At 36.5% G+C, this 24,919-nt stretch overlaps 1 protein-coding gene across 3 annotated transcripts in view; it reads left to right on the top strand.

The window, feature by feature from the left end:
• Nucleotides 1-24,919, top strand: part of RPS6KC1 (ribosomal protein S6 kinase C1) — a 207,038-nt gene that overhangs the window by 15,475 nt on the left and 166,644 nt on the right. For 2 of the 3 annotated variants that reach the window (XM_063114827.1, XM_063114824.1), the window contains exons 2-3: nt 4,378-4,413; nt 11,384-11,504. In XM_063114827.1, coding sequence (XP_062970897.1) covers nt 4,378-4,413; nt 11,384-11,504 — 157 coding nt within the window. The remainder of the gene's footprint in view (nt 1-4,377; nt 4,414-11,383; nt 11,505-24,919) is intronic. The other variant, XM_063114826.1, reaches the window with a different exon arrangement.

Genomic DNA, 24,919 nt, shown 5'->3' with positions numbered 1-24,919 from the left:
CCAACATTAATAAAGCAAATGTATTTTATAGGGCCTAACTTATAGCTTAGTGGGGCCACAGCCCTGTAGTTTTAGGATCGCCTAACTTTTTAGAATTGCACATAGAAATGCTAATGCTTGGGAAAAAAAGAAACTTTCCCAGGACTTAAGTCTCTGTTGTATATAAAAAAATTATAACACAGCAAAAATGCTTGCTCTGAGGGCAGTCGTCCTTGGTGCAGCTAAACCTAATGATGGGAAAGTATGTGAGCTAAAGGCTTCAAGGTTGATGGTTGGGGGATGTTCCTCATCTTGTCTTCAGCTTTTTCTTTGAGTTTCTTAGGGAACTAAGTGTTGCTACAATGATTATCTCATTGTTCTTTTTGTAACCACCTGTGTTCCTTTTCTGTAACTTTCTTGCCTGGACAATAAAAACTGAGAGAAAACCTGGTAGGGGTTACGAATTCTTCTTGCTTGAAGAAATTGTTGCTGGGGTTAACCCCTTCTGGGCCTCTCACTGCTCTGGAGAAATGGGTTTTGAGTAATCCTTTGCATCTGTCACCCTGGGAGAGGTGACAGACAGGATTTTGTGGAAGTAAATAAACTTAATTATTGCTGAAAAATGGTATATATAAATTAAGGGAGGCAGTATATCCAGTGGAAAGAGCTCTAGACTAGGAGTCAGAAAATTCAGGTGAATGGCCGTGTGATTTTAGACGGGATCACCTCGTTTACCCGTCTGTAAAAGGGGAATTCGTGATAACCATTCTTGCCTAACTTATAGGGAATAAAATGAATCATTAATATAAAATGTTTTCCAAATGTCAGTATAAAAGGCAAGTTTTTTTCCCCCAAGCCTAGCATAGTATTAGACAGCACAGATATAGACTCTCTCTTGAGAATTAAAAAAGAGGCTAAAAAACAGGATCTAATACTTGGAGTGTTCATGGAGTGTTGGGGGTTGGGTAGAAGGAAGGAGAAGAACCCAAGAAAGAAGCAAAAGCATGAAAGAGGAAAAAGGAGAATCAGGAAAGTATAGCCCTGTACTTTCCAGACATGATTTTCACTAAGCCTTGTTTGTGCTGTTGCGGAAAGGGATAGTTAATACTTAACAAATAGCTTTTGGTTTAGTGTTCTGAATTCTGTTTAAGTAAATTCTCTCCTTTCTTTTGGGAGTATTTGGGAGTGGTGAGGAGTTGTTCATCTTGTTAAGCCTAAAATTAAAGACCTTCACTTAATAGTTTAAGAATACTTAAATTTTGATTTCTGTATTTTCTATAATAACCATGAGTTACTTCTATTATCATGAAAACATTAAAAGTCTTAAATCACTAAACCATGTTCTAGACTGCTGCTGGGATGCCACTGTGGTATAGACAGCTAGGATTCAGTGTCATGGGAAGGGTCTTGGATGAAGTGCTTCCCAATCTGTTGCTTAGGACACTAGTATTCTCTGAGATATGAAAGTAAGTGTGGGAAGTACACCCCCCTTCACCCCATACCCACACATGCAGTCACTGTGACCTCCGTGAAGCCAGGGACTTTGTTTTGCTCACTGTTGTAGCCCTAGTACGTAGCAGAAGCATGTGAAACACTAAGAGGATGGCTGAGAAATCATAATCAAATTGCTTGTTTCTGATAAGATGGTTTTAAAATTGTGGATGTTCTTAGGGAATGACTAATGTATGTTTGCTTATGTAGTACACATATTTGATTTCCAGGAGTGGCTTACCTGAAGAAAATCCAAAGTGTGATAGTTCTTGTACACCAAACTAAGAATAATTTCTTATGTCACAGGAAGATCATTTGCATGTGCTGAGGAATAGTAAGATACCTTAATATATTTATAAATTCAAGAAATTATTAATTTTTCATAAAAATATAAATTATAAAATGTAAGATACATCTGAATAAGCCTTGTGAGTGATCATGTGTTGAATGTTTTTGGTGGGTGGATTATCAGTGGATTGATTATCCATGACTTTTCTTCTCAGTACACTTTACAAAATATAAGAAGAACTTACAGGAAGCAAAATTAAGTCATTTAATTATGTGAAAAATACTTTTGGAAAGGTGTGTGTAGGGGGGCAGGCTAGGATTTGAAAAAAATAGCTAAAATCAAATATTTGAATAATATGAGGCTACTTCAAAAAGTTCGTGGAAAAATAGAATTGAAAGATAATATGAATCTTTTTTTTTTTTTTTGGTTAACATTTCAATATATTTTTCTAATGCAAGTTCTCACTGTGCCTACTCTTTCATCCTTATTTTAACATGTTCTTTTAGGTCTATTTCTTTTTTTTTTTGTGAGTGTTTGGTTCTTTTTATTTTATTTTAGCATTTACTTGTACATTTTTGTGGGGTACAGTGTGTTGTTTCAATACACGCATATACTGCACAATGGTTCAATGTGAATCTTTCATGAACTTTTTAAAGTACCCTTTATATGGTTGTTAGTTACCTGTTTTAGCCTCTTGCTCTGAATCTGTTTTGTCTAAGATGGTAGCCAGTAGCCACATGTGGCTATTTTTATTTAAATTTAAATTAATTTAAATGCAATAATGTTAAAAATTCCGTTCAGTGGAACTATCTGTATTTTAATGGCTCAGTAGCCACACACATGTGTCTAGTGGCTACTTTGTTGAACAGTGCAGATAGAGAACATTTCTTTCCATCATCACAGAAAGTTCTATTGGACAGCACTGTTATAAATTAATGAAAATTGCTAAGAGTTTTCACCAAATTTATATATTCTGAAAGTTGCAGAATGGAGTGGCAAGAAATTGGAAACCTTTACTCTCTGGAATTCGTAGGTGAGACCTTTCAAGATAGTTAAACTCTGGTAGGGGAGAGACGGAGCTAGCTTTTTATTTATGGAGTTCTTGCTGTATTCTTATTTGATGTTTACAGCAGCCAGTCCAGACAGGTAGTATTGTCCCTGTTTTATAGATGAGATCGAGCTTGTAAGTGGAAAACTGTAATTTGAACCAAGGTTTGTCTGACTTTAAATCCTTGTATTAGTCCATTTTCTGTTGCTTATAACAATACCTGAAACTGGGCAATTTATAAGAAGTAAATTTTGTTTCTTATGGTTTTGGAGGCTGGGACTTCTATGGTTAGGGGATGCATCTAGTAAGGGCCTTCTTCTGGGTGGTGATTCTCTATAGCATGACTATATCAAACCTTCTTATTTGCTCTCGTTATAAAGCCATCAGAACTATTCCCATAACAGCCTATTAAACTGTCAACTCATTACTCCGTGAATGGATCAGTCCATTCACTAGGGCACAGTCCTTGAAATTCAGTCATCTCTTACAGCCCCCACCATTGAAATTCCATAATTGGACTTCCACGTTCTTAACATTGTTACAATGGGAGTCAAGTTTCAATGAGTTTTTTTGGGGGGAAGGTAGGGGGGAACATTCAATTCATAGCAATCCTGTATTTTTTGTTTTTGTTTTGGACCTCAGAAGTAGAGTTAAATTGAACATAATCCCCAGTTTGTGGTATATGGTCATTGGTCATCAAAGAGTTTTCTTCCTTCTACCCATAGACAAACATTCTACTGTGTTTGATGTATCTTTTTGTTTATTTTTGCAAAATACATCATTATAGCTTCAAATTCATTAGTTGCACATTTACATAGATGGTATTATATAATCTAATGTGAGATTTTTCCCACTGTACAATGCTGTTTGATGATTTAGGCACCCAGCCTTCTTCCTTTCGAAAGTTTTGTGAGGAAGTCTTTCTACTTGATGTTAGATTTTATGGCCTTTATAATCAGAAGTCTGAAAGAATATCCTCTTTTCCTCTTTACTGAGAAAATATTGATAAAAGGGATATTTGTCCCTGAATGCTTGTATATAATTTTTTATTCTATTTTTGTTTTCTTTTTCAGCATTAGGTGGCCAGTAATCACTTCTCATGGATATTGGTGTGTTCGAGCATTATAGTTGCTTTTTTTCAAAATTGAAATTCTTATTGAGTTAATTGTAGATTCACATACAGTTGTAAGAAATAATACAGAGAGATCCCTTGTATACTTTGCCCAAGTGCAGCTGCTTTTTATACTTCTAATTCATATGTAGGCTGGGAAGGAGGGTAGACAAACTTGTTAGAACTATGTTAAACAGAGTAAAGGCCGGAGGCATCCTCTTGTGAATGTAATACATGAACTTTAGCATGTGGACTTAATTTTAGCTGCTTCTTTGCTTAATTTTTAGTATTTCAGATAGTGAAGTTTTTATATAGCTGAGTTTTGGGTAAGTGATAGAGTATTTATTTTCTTTTAAGCAAATTGAATTTTTTATACAAGTACTATTGAAAATAATTATATGAATGCCAAATCTTAAATTTTGATAATGATTAGATATTTCTGTGTATGTTTTGTTTTAGGTTGTTTCACGAAGAAATCCAGAGGATGTCCAGGAGGTAACATGTTTATCCATATGAAAATTTTATTTTGTACATTTGATAAAAATTCTGTTAAATGCTTTACTGAGGAAACTTCCTGCATTATTTGTATGTCATACTTTGCATATGTATGTTTATTGTGGAGATTGTCTTCACAGCTATTTCAGACCTACTAAGTAGGTGTTAAGTTTTAGTAGGTGTTAAATTCTATAAATCAGAATTTGAGGAGTTACAGTGCTGTTAAATAAGTGATAATTGTTCTGGTAACTACTCATAAGATTTCAGTATTAGTGCAGTACCGATATTTATCATGATGCCTATTTAAAAAAAAGAGAAGTATTTGGAAACTAGTATTAATTTTAAATATTTTAATAATAAATATGGGTTTTTACCCACTTTCACTTTTATATTGAATTGACATATTGACATCTTGGAAAACTGCTTTGGGTGTATATGTTTCTTTTAAGTTAGTAGTTCTTTTGCTGACTCTTCTTTGCATTTTTTTTTTCTTTTTTCTTTTTCCTTTTCCTCTCTCTAAAGTGATACAAGCCTTTTATGTTTTTGCCTTAAACTGTGGAATTCTCTGTTTGCAACTACTCTGTGCTTGTTGTATATTTTTAGGAATCCTTACTGAGGAGCTTGATTCTTTTAATGTTTCTTGATTTACTTTAATTTTGGTCTCCGCTCATTTTCACTAAGACTAGGACATATTGGGGATCTTTTTCCTCACTAAAGTATTTAAAACAGATGCTGTCAGTGTACAGCCCTCATTCTGCTTCAGTGTTTTATTTTTTTTCCCCCAACTGAATTTGAATGTCTTTAGGTGGGTCATGTACCTTCTGTTTAGCCACAGGCCCCACTGCTCCTTACTGACATACCTGGCATGATTCATACGTTTTAAGTTGATTTTTTGGTACTGGTTGGTTTGAGTGTATGATCCCAGATTTAGATAATATTTAAGTTTTATACATTGCCATCTCTTGCTGTATTTGATTTGATATTTGTTTTTGTTCTATGATTAAAAAGTTCAATAAAAGACATTTTAAAAAGATTTCATACTATTTTCCTCATGAGTTCTAAGATATCTTGCCTCTCTCCCCCAGTCAGATAGCATATTATAATAGAGTTATTTTGGAAGAAAAGGGTATATATGCCAGTGAAAGTAATTTGTACCATTGGTTAATTAAAGTACTCTTTGTACTTAAGTGTCAATTGATTAGTATGAACTGTTCTTTATAATTCTACTAATGATGTGAATTACTAGTCTATATCTGGCTATTCTGCTTTTGAAAATTTACAACTCTGTTAAAATGGAAAATGGGTTGTTTCCTTGAATGCATTGTCTGATTGCTGTGCTGTAGTTTGTAGCTTGATGTTCCCCTTTTCCAGGGAGAATCCTGAACCATCCTATCCATGAACATACTCTCTGCCATTTCCTTAATCCTCTTTTGGGGAAAACTCTTTTATAATAACAGCTGTTGGTGACCCATTCATCAGAAAACTCTTGTAAGTGTCCTTTAGTTAGACAATTGCATGGTCCTTTGTTAGAAATGGTATACATTAAAAAAAATTCTCCTATCTAGTTGGCTTCTTAAAGTATAGAATAACCTTGAAATTATTACAATAGTATTTTTAGTTTCTCATTTATTTTATGTAAATGTTATAATTATCATTTAGGAGAGGAATTCACCACTTAGAAGTTGTTTCCATTTCCTTTCTTTTAACTTTCTTTCACTGTTAACTAATTCATGTAGTTACTGCTTTAAAATATAGTCAGACTTCTCAAGGGCTATTGATGACTGGTAGATATACTGTTAGCCCAGCAAAATGTAGGGCTAATAATATGCTATAAAACTGGAGAACTTTTGCTGTTTTTCTTTTATATATATACCTTGGCACATGCCGCCAGATATCAGCATTTTCTTCCTAAGAATGCTAAAAAATACTCACATGGAGTAAATAATTTAAAATTATCCAGGACAGCTTTCCTTTTTTTCCTTTTTATATTTTTTAAATTTTCTCTAAATTTTTATTTATTAAGAAGTGCGTGGTTGAACCTGCAGGGAGACAGTAGTAGTTAACCTGTGGCCTCTCATTCAGTAGGTTCTCTAGGACATGAGCAGCCTGCAGAACCTCCACCTTTTAAACAAGTCAACCTACAGCTGCTTCTCTATAGTTAGCATATTTCACTGGTGAAATCTGGTAAATGAAAAGAACTGAAATAGAACTTTCTATGTATTGTGTTGGAAATCTCTAACTTACAAATCCTTTTATAAATAAGATAGTTTTAGAAAATGGGTAGACATTCGGAAATGCGTCAAAGGAAAGAAAAGATTCTTGAAAAGCAGGGAGAGAAAATCCATGAACAAATAGTATGGTAGTTGTGTTGGTTGCAAGAAAAGATGATCCAGCAAGTTTTAAGTATGTTATGAGAGTAAAAAGGACAAAGTTAATTGAATTGGGTGATTTTGTAAAATACAGGGATCTAAAAATTTTTGGTGTCATTAAGTGTAATTATCTGTAAAGAAACACTTATTGTATGTAAAAAATATTTAAGGGAATGTTTTAATGAAAAATTAAAATTTTATTAAATTTGTACTTTATATATGGTTGTTACTAAATTAACATTTTATGGAGAAATTTTTTTTAGAGTGACTTTAATGAATAAGAAATTTATACAGGTTTGGTTAAATTAAGCAATAGGTATTATACAGCTATTTTATTCCAGTGAGGAAGTATTGAACATTTATTAGAGGAAGTGATTTTGTGTCTTTGGGGGCTTTGTGTAGTTCACATATAAACATCAATACTTGCTGATGTAGTGGAAGTGTTTTGCTCACTTTTCCATTCTGAAGATTTCTAGAGACTTCAAAGCTTAAAAGGAGTAAGAAGAAAAGAAGGCAATAGATTTGACAGTTTGCAGTGCTCTTAGGCATTTTGGTTCTGCAGTTCTAGTGCTGAGAATAAGGAATATGTGAGTAAATAAATAAGGGTGTGGTGAAGAAACATGGACCATCACCTGGGGGTTCTAATTCTTTCTCTGACAGCCTATCTCCTGGTTTATGTACCATGATTTTTTTTTTATTAAATTTTTATTGAATCATAATTGATTATACATATTTTTGGGGTTCAATGTTGAGACATGTTGATCAAATCAATATTACAAGCATATATATTGTTACAAATCGTAGTTATTCTTTATGCCCCTTGTCCAATGTCTCCCCTTCCCCTCTCCCTCCCCTAATTACCCTAGATTTCTTCCCTCCTTCTGAAAGAGTAGTGGTTACTCTGTTGATTTGTTGCCTAGATGATCTGTCCAATGCTGAAAGGTGTGTTCAGGTCCCCCAATATTATCGTGGAGCAGATGCTTCTTCTGTCACTCTGGAATGAGCTTTGTGGAGAGAGACATACTCTTCTTTTCTTTGTTCTCTGCTGGTGACTCTCCTTGTGTCCATGCACTCCAGTGGCTGGCAGACCATCTGCAAGGTGGTTGTGGCATCTAGCCACTTGCGCAGTAGCCGTGGTTACTGTGGTGGCTGTGGTGGGCCGCCCACACGGAGGTGAAGTTTTTGGCATGCTCCTTGGCACTGGCGGTGTGCCTGGTTGTAGGAGGGGGGTCTGATCCCTGGCTCTGTGCCTCAGGTCCCCAGGTGGGCCCTGAGGTGCTGGTGGTGTGCCTGGTTGTGGGTGGGGACTGGTGTCTGGCTGCAGGCCTCAGGTCCCCTGGCAGGCCCCGAGGCTCTGGTGGTGTGCTTGGGCCAGAACTAATTTTTTGTCCTTTGCTTACTTCTAAAATGAAGGATCTTCCTGTGAGGATCAGTACTTGAGCTGTGTGGTATAGCTAAATTGCTGCTTTGCTACTGCTTCCTTAGGGAAGACTTTTTGTGCAGCTTAGTTGTTAATAGTTGACTTTATAGGTACTTCCGGCTCTCCAGAGACCCAGGGAACCTGGGTTGTGTAGAAACTCTGATCTGGCCCTGACTCTTTTCATCAAACTGTACCCCATGCAATTCTATATTCCTGACCAGTCTACTCTGAGTGTTCCTACACTGATTGGGGGCTGATCAGCTGTCCTTGCTGTGCCATAGTGTTCCCCTGGTGGGCCCGTCTCCCTCACTGCCCATGCTGCAAACACTTCCCATGGGATGGGTCATTCATTGGTCCCTGTGATGACTCACCAGCCTCTGAGTGGCTCCTTTTTTCAGTTACAGCTCCTTGCTTCTATGTGGGTCCATGGAAACCCTATTAGTGGTCTTGCTGGCCTGGGGGCCACCAAGGCTCTCTTCTCCCCTGCCGCCTCTAAGCAACTCCATCTGAAGGGCACAGCTGTGGCTTTTGCCAGCACCTGCTCCTTGCATTCAGCAGCTCCAGCCTTAAAGCAGCTGCAGCATGGAATGGTCAGAGTGGTTTTTTCTTTCTCTCATCGTGGCTTCTCCTGCCTTCATGCACTCTGTACGTCTCTCCTCCTCTTCTTCTGAGCTCAAGCAGCCCCAGCTTGGCTGTTGTTGCTTTTTTATAGTTGTAAATTGATTGATTTGTGGGAGAGAGTGATGCTGAGGACTGTTTATTCCTCCATCTTGCCTGGAAGCCTCTGTACCATGATATTTTAACCAGTATTGTGATTAAATTGTTAAATTTTGCCCCTTACGTTACTCTTCCTTTATTTAGAAATGACCTTAACTAGAATAGAAATATTATCTGCAAATTTAATTGTTTCCACGAGCTTCAGTCTTTTTCATAGCTCTCATGTATAGCTCATAATGGTTTTAGCCTTACGTAATGTTGAGTTCATAAGGTGTTTATAAGATTTTGCTTTCATAATCTCATCAGGCATTTCCCCTTAATCCCTTGGCAATAGTACTACCATAATTTGATCTATTTTAAAATATAAGAATAACATGGTTTTCTTCTCATGACTGAATTATGTTTATGTATCAGAATTAACTTCAGAGAAGCAAAAAACTTTACTGGAACTATTGATTCTTTGCGATCAGCATTTGTCTCATTCACTTCCATTTAAAGTAAAATCTCTTCTTCCATCCCAGTGGCCTTATGGCTCTTTGCACTTTGTTTCCTCTTTCTTACTTCTGCCTCGTCCTTTGGTGTTAGAGTTCCCCATCAGTTCGTTGTTAGACCCCTCATCTCTCTAAAATGCTGAGAAACCTTTCTCTAGTGACTACCACCTATCAGCTGGTGACTCCCAAATTAATAGATCTTGCTCAGTTCTTAATCTTAAATCCCAAACTTGTCTGTCCTATTGAACATCTCCAATTAAATGCTTCACAGGTGACCTAAATAAAATATGTCTAAAATTGAACTTCTTTCTTGCCTCAACTGCTTCTTCTTACTTGCTCTTCACCTCAGGGAATGGCATCACCATTTTTTCAGTTGCAAAACCGAAATTTCTGGTAATATATATTTGGTATTCTCTCTCCTTACAAAAGCTTCATCCCCAACCCCACCTCTCTCCCTTTACTATATTTTTGTTTGGTCTAATGACCACTTTTCTTCAGGACTCTTCCTTAAGATAATAGATTCTATAAATAGCCTTCTCAGATATCCAAAGCTGGTTTATGTGCTTCTTCCATAACACTCTTGGGCTTCTCCTTTCCACGTTTATCAAGCTGTCTTATGATGTATTTTATTTATTGTGTCAGCTTATTCTTCCTAACTAGACTATGAATTCTTTGGAGTCAGAACACGCAACGACTATGAATTCTTTGAAGACAGAGACTATTTTTCTCATCTCTTCTAGTACGGTGCCTAGCACAAAGTAGGGCCATGAAAATATTTGTTTTGGTGACTATTTTTGTTGTTGAGTAAGTGAATAAAAGGGAAGCATTAGGAGGAGGGAGTTTGTTTAAATTAATTCATATTATAGTGTGCTTAGCCTCCTAGGATTATAACTGTGTTAAAAACAAGAAACTTACTAATCAAGGTAGAGTTATTGGTAGTATGACACAGAGTTTGGTGATGAATTTCATACATGCAGAGAGTAGGTTTTTTTGGCAAGAGTCGGTTAAATCAGACCTGGTTACCTGCCTGGCCTAATACTTGCTCATTAACGTTATACTCTGTTGCCCATGAAAAAACTTAGAGTTTGTTGGAAGTGAGGTGGTTAGGCTTTTTGGAAGCAAAGGACCCAGTATACTAAGTAATGAGGTTTAAAACTTAGTTTTACCCGATTTTGTAGATATTGAGGGGCTGACTGAGTGATATTAAGGCTATGTGTCAAATCCTTTTTCTTTACGAAGTGTTTTTTTTCCTAATTCAATCTGAGTAAGGTAAAATAAAAACTCAGACTAATGAAGGTAAACTAACTTTATGTGTTGTCTGATATAGATGATTATTTTGTTTTTTGAAACATGCTAGTTTTAGTGATGTTTTGATCAGGGTTCACCATTTCCCTAGAAATCTTATTACTAGTTAAATTGAGATTTGTGAAAAAAGATTGATGAAATATAAATGTTCATGTTAATTACTTGCCACACAGCCAAGAAGACTTCAGTGTTACTCAGTTTATTTATCCTTTTAGGCAAAAGCTGAGTCTGTCCTTTGTGTGTAAAAATTACTTAAATTAATTATTTTATGTTTATAAACATGTTATTTTTGAGACAGTATACATGTTTTGACATCTAGTTCATTGCTACGCCAATAATAATTGGTTTTTGAAGAGATTGTGACATTTTATATAGTGTAGACCTCCTTTTTACCAGGTTGAATATTTTTTCCAGTATGAATAAAACAGTGCTTGTTTAAAGTAAAATTTAAAAACCAAAACAGAACAATTTGAGGGAGAACTGCTGCTTGTATTTTTAAAGCAAATATTACTAGTTAATTTCAGACAGTTAACCATATTGGCTAGAACATTCGTTTGCCTTTTCATGACAATTTTGAACACTTTAATGAAAAGATTATTTATTGTTCAGAAAGCTGAACATGAATGGTTTTGCTGTGAGATACACATTTAATTTTTTTCTCTCTTTAGATAATCGTATGGAAGAGATACAGTGATTTTAAGAAACTACACAAAGAACTATGGCAAATTCATAAACACTTATTTCGACATTCAGAATTGTTTCCTCCATTTGCTAAAGGAATAGTGTTTGGTAAGTAATTGTTTTGAAATTGTGATTTTAAAAAAGTGATGATTAGCTAATTACATGTGTATGCTGAACCCTGACATACTACACTGTAAAGTCAAGAAGCCTTTTGCTGTAGATTGGATGCACTCCCCCGCCCCCCCCGTCCCGCACCTCATTGAAGCCTAAATTCCCACTGTAACTGTTGAGGGTGGGAAATCCTATTATGGTAGTTGAAAGGTGGGGCCTTGAAGAGGTGATTAGATTGTAGGACCATGCCTAGTGAATCGATTAAAAGTGGTGGTCAGGGGCGTGGTTCTGAGGGCTTTAAAAGAAGAGCACATGAGAGATTAGTTTCTCTCTGCTCTGCCATTTTCTGCCATGTGAGACTCCTGGGTTATTGTCACCACCACCAAGACTTTCACCACATGTGTTCCTTGAACTTTGGACTTCCCAGCCTCTGAAACTATAATACATTTTCTTTTCTTTATAAATCACCCAGTGTCAAGTATTTTGTTATAGCAACAGAAACAAATTAATCTACTTCTTTACTTATGAAAATAATTCATGCCATTCAATAAGTACTTGAAGTTTTTCATGTTCTTGGTATCATTTTGTTTACTCAGAACACATTTACTCTTCCCTTTCATGAAAAAACAATTCTAACTCCAACTAAACAAATTAAAAAAAAACTGTAAGAACATGAGAGAAGATGATGTTCAATTACAGTCATGCTCCACATAATGATGTTTTGGCCAATGGCAGACTGCATGTAGGACAGTAGTCCTATAAGAATGTAAGGACTATACCATATAGCCTAGGTGCACAGTAGGCTGTATAATCTAGATTTGTCTAAGTACACTCTATGATGTTTGCACGATGAAATTACCTAAGGACACCTTTCTCAGAATATTTCACCAACATTAAGTGACGCATGACTGTATTCTCATAGTTCTGAAATTCCTGCATTAAAAAAAAATAAGTCTCTATTTTCCATGTTTTCCTGACACCTTTCTCATAATATGAGTGGCTGTAGTGTGAGTCACCTTGTCCAAATATGGACATTCTGGGATGATGCTCTGGGTATGTTATTGATTAAGTCACAACTGTCCTTATGTTTCTGAGATCAGTCAAATGAAAAAAATCTCTTTGATAAAATTTAGCTATGTATTTGATATAGAAAATATGGAAAAATACACAAAAAATGATAACAATAACAGCAACTATCACCAAAATCACTCAGGGATAAACATGGTTATATGGTTAATATTTTGTATTATGTCTACCAATCTTTTTTTTCTTTTTTTCTTTTAATTTAAATTTAAATTTTTTTTAATTGCACGTTTATGGGGTATAGTTTGTTTTAATACATGCATATATTATATAATCATCTAATCAGAATAGTTAGTATATCTGTCACCTAAACATTTATCATTTCTTTGTAGTTGTAACGTTCAAGATCCTCTTTTCTGGCTATCTTGAAATATATGATACAATTTTATTAGCTATTTTCACCCTATAGCACCAGAATTTATTCTTCCAATCTAATGTAACTTTGTAACTTTGTACCAGTCTACCAGCTTTTCCCTGGCCCCTGCTCCCCATCCCTTTCCCTGCCTCCGGTAACCACTATTTCTTTTTTTCTCTCTTTTTAATTTATTTTTCTTAATTAACCCATCATAATTGTATGTATTTATGGAGTACAATATAATGTTTGGGTACATTCATACTGAGTGCAGTGATCGTATTGGGGTGCTTAATATACCCATCACTTCAAACATTTGTCATTTGTTTGTATTAGGAATATTTGACATTTTGACTAGCTATTAAAAGATACACAGCATTTTGTTGTTAACTGTAGTCTCCGTATTTACTATAGAACCCTGGTTCCCATTCTTCATATCTCTCTGATATTTTGTGTTCACTGACTGACCACCCTCTCCTCATCCTCCTCTTCCCTTTCTCCCCACCATTTTCTAGTAACCACTTTTCTGCTCTCTACATCTATGAGAACAACTTTTTTAGCTTCCACATATGAGTGAGAACATGTGGTATTTTTCTATGTCTGGCTTATTTCACTTCACATAATTTTCTCTAAGCTCATCCATGTTGTTGCAAATGGCAGAATTTCGTTCTTTTTTTGGCTAAGTAGTATTCCATTGTGTACATATACCACATTTTCTTTTTTTTTTTTTTTTGTCCTTTTTGTGACCGGTAAGGGGATCACAACCCTTGGCGTGGTGTCGCCCACACCGTGCTCAGCAGTGTGCTCACTGGCCATCCCTATATAGGATCCGAACCTGCGGTGGAAGTGCCGCTGCGCTCCCAAGTGCTGCACTCTCCTGAGTGCGCCACGGGGCTGGCCCATACCACATTTTCTTTATCCAGTCATCTGGGAAAGGACATTTAGGTTGGTTTCAACTCTTGATTATTGTGAATAGAGCTGTGATAAACACGGGAGTGCAGATGTCTCTTTGGCTTACTGATCTCCATTCCTTTAGATAGATACCCAGTAGTGGGATTGCTGGATCGTATGGTAGTTCTGTCTGTAGTTGTTTGAGAAACCTCCATACTGTTTTCATAGTGGCTTTAGTAATTTACATTCCCACCAACAGTGTAGAGGAGTTCTCCTTTCTTTGCATATTTGTCAGCTTTGTTATTTTCCGTGTTTTTGATAATAGCCATTCTAACTGGGGCAAGATGGTATATCACTGTCATTTGATTTGCGTTTCTCTGATGATTAGTGATGTTGAACATTTTTTCATATGCTTGTTGGACATTTGTATGTCTTCTTTTAAAAACTGTCTGTTCAGTTTCTTTGCCCATTTTTTAATTGGATTATTATTTTTTTACTGTTGAGTTTTTTGTATATTTTGGATATTAATCCCTTGTCAGATGCTTAGTTTGCAGATATTTTCTCCCATTTTGCAGATTGTCTTTTTGCTCTGTTGATTGTTTCTTTTACTGTGCAGAAGCTTTATGATATAATCCCATTTTTAGTTAATTTTTGCTTTTGTTCCCCGTGCTTCTGACGTATTACTCATAAAGTCTTTGTCTACACCTATTTCCTGAAGTGTTTCCCCTATGTTTCCTTCTAGAAGTTTTGTAGTTTTGGGTCTTACATTTAAGTCTTTAACCCAATGAATTAATTTTAGTATATGATGAGAGACAGAGGTCTGGTTTCATTCTTCTACACGTGGATCTCCAATTTGCCCAGCATCATTTATTGAATGTCCTTTTTCCAGTGGATGTTCTTGGCTCCTTTGTCAAAAATCAGTTGGCTGTAGATATGTGGATTTTTTTCCTGAATTCTCTATTCTGTTCTATTGGTCTGTGTGTCTGTTTTTGTGCCAGTACCATGCTGTTTGATTACTGTTGCTTTGTAGTATATTTTGAAGTCAGGGAATGTGATACCCCCTGCTTTGTTCTTTTTGCTCAGTGTTGCTTTGCCCATTTGGGGTCGCTGGTTGTTCCATATAAAGTTTAGAATTTTTTTTTCTATTTCTGTGAAGTATGTCATTGGTCGTTTGATAGGGATTGCATTGAATCTGTGGATCACTTTGGATAGTGTGGTCATTTTGATGATAATGATTCTTCCAGTCTGTGAGTATGGGGTATCTTTCCATTTCTTTGTGTCTTCTTTAATGTTTTTAATCAGTGTTTTGTAGTTTTCATTGTATTGATCCTTCACCTCCTTGGTTAAACATATTCCTAGGTATTTTTGTCATTGTTGTTGCTATTATAAATGGGATAGCTTCCTTGGTTTCTTTTTCTGCTAGTCATTGTTGGTGTTTAGAAATACTACTGATTTTTGTATGTTGATTTTGTATCCTATGACTTAATTTGTTTATAAGGACTAGGAGTTTTTTGGTAGAGTCTTTAGGTTTCTCTCATAATCGTGTCATCTGCAAACAGGGAAAACTTGATTTCCTCCTTTCAAATTTGGATGATCTTTATTTCTCTTGCCTAATTGCTCTGTCTAGGACTTCTAGTACTATGTCAAATAGAAGTGCTGAGAGTGGGTATCCTTGTTTTGTCCCAGTTCTTATGGGGAAAGCTTTCAGCTTTTCCCCATTTGGTATGGTATTAGCTGTGGGTTTGTCATACATAGCCTTTACAGTATTAAAATACTCTCCTTCTATGCCTAGTTTGTTGAAAAGGGATGTTGCATTTTATCCAGTGCTTCTTCTGCATCTGTCAAGATGATCATACAGTTTTTCTCTTTCATTCTTTTGATGTGATGTATTATATACATTATATACATTCATTTGTGTGTGTTGAACCATCCTTAGATCCCTGGGATAAATTCCACTTTATTGTGGTGTACAATCTTTTTGATGTGTCGTTGGATTTGGTTTGCTAGAATTTTATTGCAGATTTTTATATCTGTGGTCATTAGAGATATTGGCCTGTAGTTTTCTTTTTCTGTTGTGTCCCTGCATGGTTTTGGTATCGGGGTAATGCTGACCTCATAGTAATAGTTGGGAAGAATTCCATCCACTTGAATTTTTTGAAATAGTTTAAGAAGTATTGGTATTAGTTCTTCTTTAAACGTTTGGTAGAATACAGCAGTAAAGCCATCTGGTCCTGGGGTTTTCTTTGTTGGGAGACTTTTTATAACTGATTCTATCTTGTTACTTGTTATTGGTAAATTTAGGTTTTCTATTCTTGGTTCAGTCTTGGTAGGTCAGATGTATACAGGAATTTACCCATTTCCTCTAGGTTTTCATATTTATTGGCATATAGTTGTTCATAATAGGCTCTGATGATTCTTTGTATTTGGTGCTGTCTGTTGTCTCCATTTGCATTTTTGATTTATTTATTTGGGTCTTTCTTTTTCTTGGTTAGTCTGGCAATTTATTGTCGGAAAATAGATTTGTCAATTTTGCTTGTCTTCAAAGAACCAGCTTTTTGTTTGGTTGATTTTTTTGTATAGTATTTTTAGTCTCAATTTCATATATTTCTGCTCTGATTTCTATTTTTTCTTTTTTCCTGCTTATTTTGGGTTCATTTTGTTTTTCCTGTTCTAGTTCCTTGAGAGCATTTTTAGGCTGTTTATTTGAAATCTATTTTTTTGATGTAGGCATTTATTGCTATAAACCTTTTTTTTTTTTTAAATTGGCTGGCTGGTATGGGGATCTGAACCATTGACTCTGGGGTTATAAAACTGCACTCTAATGAACTGAGATAACTGGCCAGCCCAAACTTTCCTCTTAGTACTACCTTGGCTGTACCCCATAGGTTTTAGCATGTTGTGTTTCTGTCCCCATTAACTCAAGACATTTTTTGATTTCCTTCTTAATCTCTTCTTTGACCCACTGGTCATAATGTTGTTTAATTTCCATGTATTTGTGTAGTTTCTCAAGTTCCTCGTGTTATTGATATCTAATTTTACCTAATTTTATTCCATTATGGTTAGAAAAAATACTTGATATGACTTTGATTTTTTTGGACTTGTTGAGATTTGTTTTGTGGCCTTATAGATGGTCAGTCCCAGAGAATGTTTCATGTGCTAATAAGAAGAATGTGTATTTTGCAACTCTTGGATGAAATGCTCTATATATGTCTGTTAAGTCCATGTAGTCTATGGTGCCATTTAAATTCAATGTTTCCTTGTTGATTTTCTGTCTCAATGATCTGTCCAGTGCTGAGAGTGGGGTATTAAAGTCCCCAACAATTAATGTGTTGGTCTCTAACCCTTTAGATCTCATAATTTGCTTTATATGTCTGGTGCTCTGCTGTTGAGTTCATAAGTGTTTATAATTGTTACATCCTCTTGCTGTATTGATCTCTTTATTATTATATAGTGCCCTTCTTTGTCTCTTAGTACAGGTTTTGATTTAATGTGTTTTATCTGTTGCAAGTATAGCTACTCCTGCTCGCTTTTGTTTTCCATTTGCATGGAATAGCTTTTTCCATCGCCTCACTTTCAGTCTATGTATGTATTTGTAGGTAAGGTGTGTTTCTTGTAGGTGGCATATGGATGGGTCATGTTTTTTTTATTCATTCAGCCAATCTATGTCTTTTAATTGGAGGATTTAATCCATTTACATTCAAGGTTATTGATATGTGAGGTCTTACTCTTGTCAGTTTGTTGATTGTTTTCAATTGTTTTGTGTAAACCCTGTTCCTTTCTTCTTCTCTTAATGTTTATCCTTGTGGTTTGGTGGTTTTCTGTATTGATAAGGTTTGATTTCTTTCTCTTTCTAATTTGCGTATCTACTCTACTCATAAGTTTTGTATTTTCAGATATTTTCATGATGGTCATTATTATTCTTTCTCTTCTAGATGTAGGACTCCTCAAGCATTTTTTGTAACACTGGTTTAGTGGTGATGAATTCCCTTAACTTTTGTTTGTTTGAGAAGTCTTTATTTCTGAAGGATAGCTTTGTTGGGTTCAATACTGTTGGTTAGCAGTTTTTTTCTTTCAGTACTTTGAATATATCACCCATTCTTTCCTGGCCTGTGGGGTTTCTGCTGAGAAGTCAAATGTTAGTCTAAAGGGGATTCCCTTACAAGTGGCTTGATGTTTTTTTCTTGCTGTTTTTAGAATTCTCTCTTTGTCTTTAACTTTGGATGGTTTGACTGTGTTGAAATAAAAAAATCCATCTGAGAGTTTCAAGAACAGACTAGATCAAGAAGAAGAAAGAATTGCAGAATGTCCCTTACCCTTTCACCGTGGACCCCAGCCACATCAGACCACATACATGGTTCTCTAAAGAGGAGGGCTTGCCACTCCTTGGGCCTCTGTGCCTACCATCCCCTAAGTCTAGAATCAGAGATGACCTATTTGGAGATGACCTACTTGGGTTGGATCTATGTGGGGACTTTTGAGCTTCCTGGATTTGGATGTTTGCATCTTTCCCAAGACTTTAGAAGTTTTAAGCTATTATTTCTTTAAATAGGTTTTTAATATATTTTTTTTCTTTTTCTTCTGGAATGCCCATAATTCGAATATTTGTTCTCTTAATAGTATCCCATAGATCTTGTAAGCTTTGCTGATTCTTTTAATCCTTTTTCTTTTTCTTTTTTTGGTCTCCCTATGTTATTTCAATACTTGTCTTCAAGATCAGAAATTCTTTCTTCTGTTTGATCTAGTCTGTTGTTGAGACTCTCAGATGTATTTTTTATTTCATTCAATGAATTCTTAAATTCCAGGATTTCTGCTTGGTTTTTTTTAATGGTATCTATCTCTTTGTTGGATTTTTCATTCAGATCATGAATTGTTTTTCTGATTTCTCTGAACTGTTTGTATTCTCTTATATCTCAGTGAGTTTCATAAAGATAATTAATTTTAATTCCTTTTCTGGCAAGTAGGCAATTCTTTGGGATCAGTTATGGAGCATTATTTTGTTTTTTCTGGTGGTGTCATGTTAACTTCTTTTTTCAAGTTATTTGTTTCCTTGTGTTGATATCTATGCATCTGGTGGTACAGTCACCTTTTGGGGTTTTGTAAAGTGGTTTGCATGGGCAAAGACTTTCACCTGCAAATGCATCCTAGGGTGTTGATTGGGTAGAGTGCTATGGCTTTATTCTGGATGGGTGCAGTAGTGTAGACTCTATGTAGTTTCTTCAGCTGTAATCCACTTTTGCTACATCTGCAAATGACTTAGTGAGCTATGCTTTGGAATATTGTGGTGGCGGTGGCACAGCTTTGTCCGGGGAGGGATTTCTGGGTTGGTTCACAGGCTGGGGGTGTGGGTGAATGGTGGGTCAGGGTCTCTGGGAATGGTCTGCCAGTGGCAGGGTCACTGTGCTGCTTCTTTGTGTGGGGTGAGCCCACCAGGGGCATGTCAGCCACGTGGCTTCTCATTTGTATTTGTGTGCATGTGATGGCCCAAAGACTTGGGGGCAGGTCTTCCAGGGGGATGACAGCTGAGCTGTTTCTCCGAGCCAGGGGTGTGGTACCCTTTGGCTTGGCTAGCTGAATGTGGGTCTGCCAGTGGCTCTTCTGCTGTGCCAGTTCTTGGGACCTGATGTGAGGTTCTGCTTCCCTCTGTGGTTCAGAAGCTGGACTGCCAAGGGTGGAGTTTCTGAGCTGCTTTTCAGGAAGCGGGAAAGACCATTAGGTGGAACTGCACTGAGGTGGCCTTTCCAGCAGCTTCTTGGGTGGTAGGCGGGGCTGCTAGGCAGGCCTGCAATGAAGTGGCCTGTTCAGCTGCCTTTGGCCAATGGTTGGGGCTGCTAGGCAGCCCTGTAGAGAAGTGTCCCATCCAGCAGCTTCTGGGTGGTGGATGGGGCCACTAGGCAGCCCTTCATTAAAGTGGCTGGTGCAGCTTCTTCAGGGACTGTTGGCAAGACTGCTAGGCAGGACTGTTCAGGACATAACTGCCTGGCTACTTCTCTGGGAGGGACAGATGTACTTTATTTCTGCTGAGGGCATATTCATTAGGGTAGAGACCTGTGAGCTGTTTTTCTGGGTTGGGGGCTGAGGCACACCCAATTCAGTCAGCGGGCTGTGGCTGGGGGGTGGTGGGGGTGGTGGGGGGAGGTTAGGAATGGGGGTGGTTTGCCTGAGGCAGGTTTCCCTGTGTGATCTCTGGCTGGGGATGTGTAGGTGTGGCAGTTTAGCAGACAAAGGTTTGCTTCCCAGACTGCAGAACTAGAGTCACAGTTGCTGTGAGCCTAGGCTTCAAGCCACTGGGGTCATGGTATGTGAGTGTGCTGGGAGGAGGGCAGAGAGTTACTGGTTCTAGGGCAGGATGTGCTCCTTTAATGGCTGTGGTTTCAAGATGGTGCCTCAGATGTGGCTTGGGTCACAAGGGTTGGGGGTGGGGAGTGCACAGTTTGTGCTAGGTTTCTGTATTATTCCAACGTGTGTATTCTAGGATGCTCCCCATAGTTGGCTCTGGGCTTGTTCTGCCAAAGGATCTGTGGGCCTCTGTGGTGAGGATGAGAGTTAGTGTAGGTTCTCTGCCTACTTTTTGCTGTAAGGAAAATTCTTTCTGCCCTGATCTTGGTGTCAGAGATGTGGCAGCTGAGGCCGTGTGCCTATCTCTCCACTCTCTGCCACCATCCTGGGCTTTCATACTACAAAGGGATATCACCAGTCTCTTGCTGCACTCCTATGCTCTTCCACTTATGCTCCCATCAATATTTAGTTGTTAGTTCTGGTCCTTTTCTTTGGAAGGAATGTACCTCTAGTTTGCCGTCTTGTTGCCTTCGTTTTTCCTACCAGTCTTTATTTTCCTTGTGGTTTGTATATAGTGGTCTCCCCTTATTCATGATTTTGCTTTTTTTGGTTTCAGTTATCTGTAGTAAACCATGGTCTGAAAATATTGAATGGAAAATTCCAGAAATAAACAGTTCATATATTTAAAATTGTGCACCATTCTGAGTAGCATGATGAAATCTCATGCTGTCCACCCAAGATGTGAATCATCCCTTTGTCCAGCATACCCATGCTGTATGTGCTAACTGCCTGTTAGTCACTTAGTAGCCATCTAGGTTAAATTGACTGTTGTGGTTGTAGTGAATGCACTTAAGTAACCCTTATTTTGCTTCATGATGGCCTCATAGTGTTGCTGGCATATTGTTATATGTAATTGTTCTATTTTACTGTTAGTTATTGTTGTTAATCTCTTACTGTGTCTAATTTATAAGTTAATGTTTATCCTAGGTATGTATGTATAAGAAAAAATATAGTATATCAGGGTTCAGTGCTATCCACAGTTTCAGGCATCCACTGGGGGTCGTGGAGTGGATCTTCTGAGGTTAAGGGGGATTACTGTATGTATGTAGTAATTTAAAAGAATGTTTTATTACATACTCATATGTTGTTTTGTACGTTGCCTTTTTTTAACATATCAACTAATTGGTAATAATTTCGTATGTGAATAGTCTTCTAGAACATGTTTTTTAATGATAATATATATGGACTTATCATTATTTACTTACCAGTCAATCTTTTGGATAGACCTTTGGGTTGGTTTTAATTAGTTAAGAGCATGGGCTTTAGGTTATTTGGACTGAGAATTTAATTCTACCTTTGCTATTTACTACCTGTATAACCTTTATCAAATGACTTATTATATGTGAGCTTCTGTTGTCCTGCCCGTTAAAATAGGCATAATAATGTATAGATTAAATAGGTAATGTGTTTAAAGCATTTAGCAGTGTTTAGTACATACCAAGTGTCCAGTAACTGGTAGTTGCTTTATTATTCGTCATTATTAGTGTTTTTACTGGTTAATAAATCTTTTATCTCTTAGGTTTAAACTGACTCTTCTGCCTCTTCTGTAATCTCTTTTGTCATTTGGTTTTCTGTTAATCTCTGGTAAAAGGTGGCATTAGAGGGAGGCTGAAAGGCTGGAAAAAGACGATTGCTTTTTCCTGTTTACTTCCTGGTCCTGTCAGCATAAACCCAGCAAACTTCTTTACCCTGATAGCCCTAGCCCAGCATCATTTATTTCAGTAGTAGCAGTTGACTTCTCTTTGCAGTTTTGCATACTTCCAGAACTAGTCCCATTGCATCATCCCTCTGCCTCTCTGAGTGCCCTCCCCTTTCCTCCCTCTGCCCCAGAGGACACCAACACAACAGTGCCCTCTTCAGAGCTTTCAGTTTCAGCTCCTCTAAGCTTCTAACTTTTAATAATTCTACTCTCTTCCCTTTGTTTCACCAGAACTTTTTTTTTTTTTAACAAACACAACTAAATTTAATAGGAAAAATGTAAAGCATTATACTTAGTTTAGAAAATCAGTTCCAGAAGTATAGAACCTGGTAGCCTGGTGGCTTGATTATATAGTTCAAATTAAAAATCCAGAACTTGGGGTATTTAACTGAAAAATATCAGAATTAGTCAGTGGTTTGACAGGGCTGCTGTGTTAGTCCATTTTCTGTCAAATACCAGAAACTGGGTAATTTAGAAAGAAATGAAGTCTGGGAAGTCCAAGGTTTAGGGGGCACATCTGGTGAGGGCCTTCTTGGTGGGGACTCTTACAGAGTCCCATGGCAAAGCAGGGAATTGCATGGTGAGGGCAGGGCAAGAGCCCTTTAACTTGCTCACTTGTTCTCCTTGTAAAAGCCACCAGTGCCACTCCAGTGATAACTCTTTAAACCATTAACCCATTAATACATGAATGGAGTAATCCATTCATGAGGGCATAGTCCTCATAATGCAATCACCTCTTAAAGGTCCTACCTTTCAATTACCATAGCTGGATTTCCCAACCTCTTAACACTGTTACAGTGAGGATCAAGCTTCATTGAGCTTTGGGGGCACATTTAATAGCGGTTGCTATTAAAGCTTTTATAATCTGAGGCTTTATGTAATTAAAAAATTTTTTTCAAATTGGGATAGAATACACATACCATAAAGTTTACCATCTTCTTAACTATTTTTAAGTATATACAGTTCACTAGCATTAAATACAGTCACATTGTGCAACCATCACTGTTCATCTCCAGACCTCTTCATCTTGGAAACCTGAATCTCTGAACACATTAAACAATAACTCCCCATTCCTCCCTCCCCCAGTCCCTGCAGTCACCCTTCTATTTTCTGTCTCTCTGTATCTGACTACTCTAGGTACCTCAACAGTGAAATTATACAATGTCTGAGCTTTTGTGACTGGCGCATTTCATTTAGCATAATGTCTTCAAGTTTCATCCATGTTGTAGCATGGATTAGAATCTCTTTCCTAATTTTTAAGGCTGAATAATATTCCACTGTGTGTGTGTGTGTGTGTGTGTGTGTGTGTATGTATATTTTTATATATATATATGTTATATTTTGTTTATTCCTTCATCCATTGATGGACACTTGGGTTGTTCCACATTTTGGCTTGTGAATAATGCTGCTATGAATGTGGGTATACAAATATCTGTTTGATACCCTGCTTTCAATTCTTTTGTGTATATATCCAGAAGTGGAATTACTGGATTATATATTGTAATTTTATTTTTAATTGTTTGAGGAACCTTCATACTGTTTTCCAAAGTGTTATACCATTTTGTATTTCCAGTTTCTCCACATCCTTGTCAGCACTTGTTATTTTCTAGTAGGTGCTGCTTGCAACTACCTTTTGATACCTTGGTGTTCTCTTTTTGCCTCATCAGTTTTCAAGTACCTAGGTAACAGTTTTTTTAATATTAATTTCTCTCTAATAGAGTAATCGGTGTGGTTTCTGAACCTTGACTGATAGAGTGTAGAATAGTATTTCCTGCTTTTTTTTCTGTAATTCTACCATAAATGTTCTTATATGGACAGAATGTTTTATTCTATTTTTTTTTTTTGCAATCAATTTCTGCATGTGGAATTGCAGAGGCAAAGTATGTGCACATTATTTTTCAAATTAGACAGTTCTTTTCAGATTATAAAAGTGGTATATGCAAATAATTCAGATGATATAGGGAAATACTTAAAAAGAAATAAAAATTCAACCTTAATACCATTTCCTAGATAGTATAATATTTTGGCATATTATTCTAGGCTCTGTATGTGTGTGTGTGTGTGCGTGTGTGTGTCTTGTGTATTTTTGTGCATATTAGTATGTGTATGCTTCTTTACCCATCTATACATATAAACCTCAAAAATGGAATCTCGCTATATATGGTTTTGTAGCCTCTTTGTAATATAAGTGTATATACTAAGATTGTCTTCATGTCAATAAATTAACTTTCATAGATGCATAACATTCCACTTTTTGTATATACCATGATTTATTAACCAGTCTTTTACTGATATATTATTTTTAGCTTTTTGCTGTTATAAACAACACTACAGTTAATATCCTTATTTATACATTGCTGTGCAGATGTACAATTACTTAATTAGGATAAATTCCTGGGAGCAGAATTACTCAGTCAAGGGGTATGCATATGTTTGTGACTTTTGATGCATATTGCCATATCATTTTCAAATAATTGTACCACCAGTATCCTTTATGCATGAGAATAACTTTTAAAATTAAGGTAATACAGGCATATGGCTAAGAAAAGTGAAAAACAAAACAGAGCTGGTATAGAGTAATGTACAATGAAAAGCAATAGTTTCCTTTGCTACCTGTCCTCCCACCCAGTTTTACTTCTAGAGATAACTGAATTCTAATTCTTCCTTTTTTTTTGTTTTTCGGGAGCTTATTTCTATATCTGTAATGATAAGTTTATACCATTTTTTCGTGATTTAACAACTTTTGACATATCTGTTGATTTGCTACTCTGATGCTACTCTACTTTAGCTTACTTATCTTTTCCCTTGTATTATTACATAATATTTTTAGTTCCTCTGTTTACTACATCTCTATTTCTTGTTTCATAACTATGGACAGTATCACTTGTTTTCTTGAAATGATTCTAATAGCATTGTTGTCCTACTTGTTGAGTCCCTTTCACCACTTAACTTTTGAAATCTGTACTCGTATTTTAACATTTGTTAAAGGTTGTATTATTTATATTCTGTTCAGTTATCATAATTAAGCTTCCATACTTTATGAGATGATGG

The sequence above is a fragment of the Cynocephalus volans genome, chromosome 11, assembly GCF_027409185.1.
Source record: "Cynocephalus volans isolate mCynVol1 chromosome 11, mCynVol1.pri, whole genome shotgun sequence".
Lineage (NCBI taxonomy): Eukaryota > Metazoa > Chordata > Mammalia > Dermoptera > Cynocephalidae > Cynocephalus > Cynocephalus volans.
The sequence above is the reverse complement of the archived record's forward strand: the minus strand, read 5'-3'. Positions and strand labels throughout refer to the sequence as shown.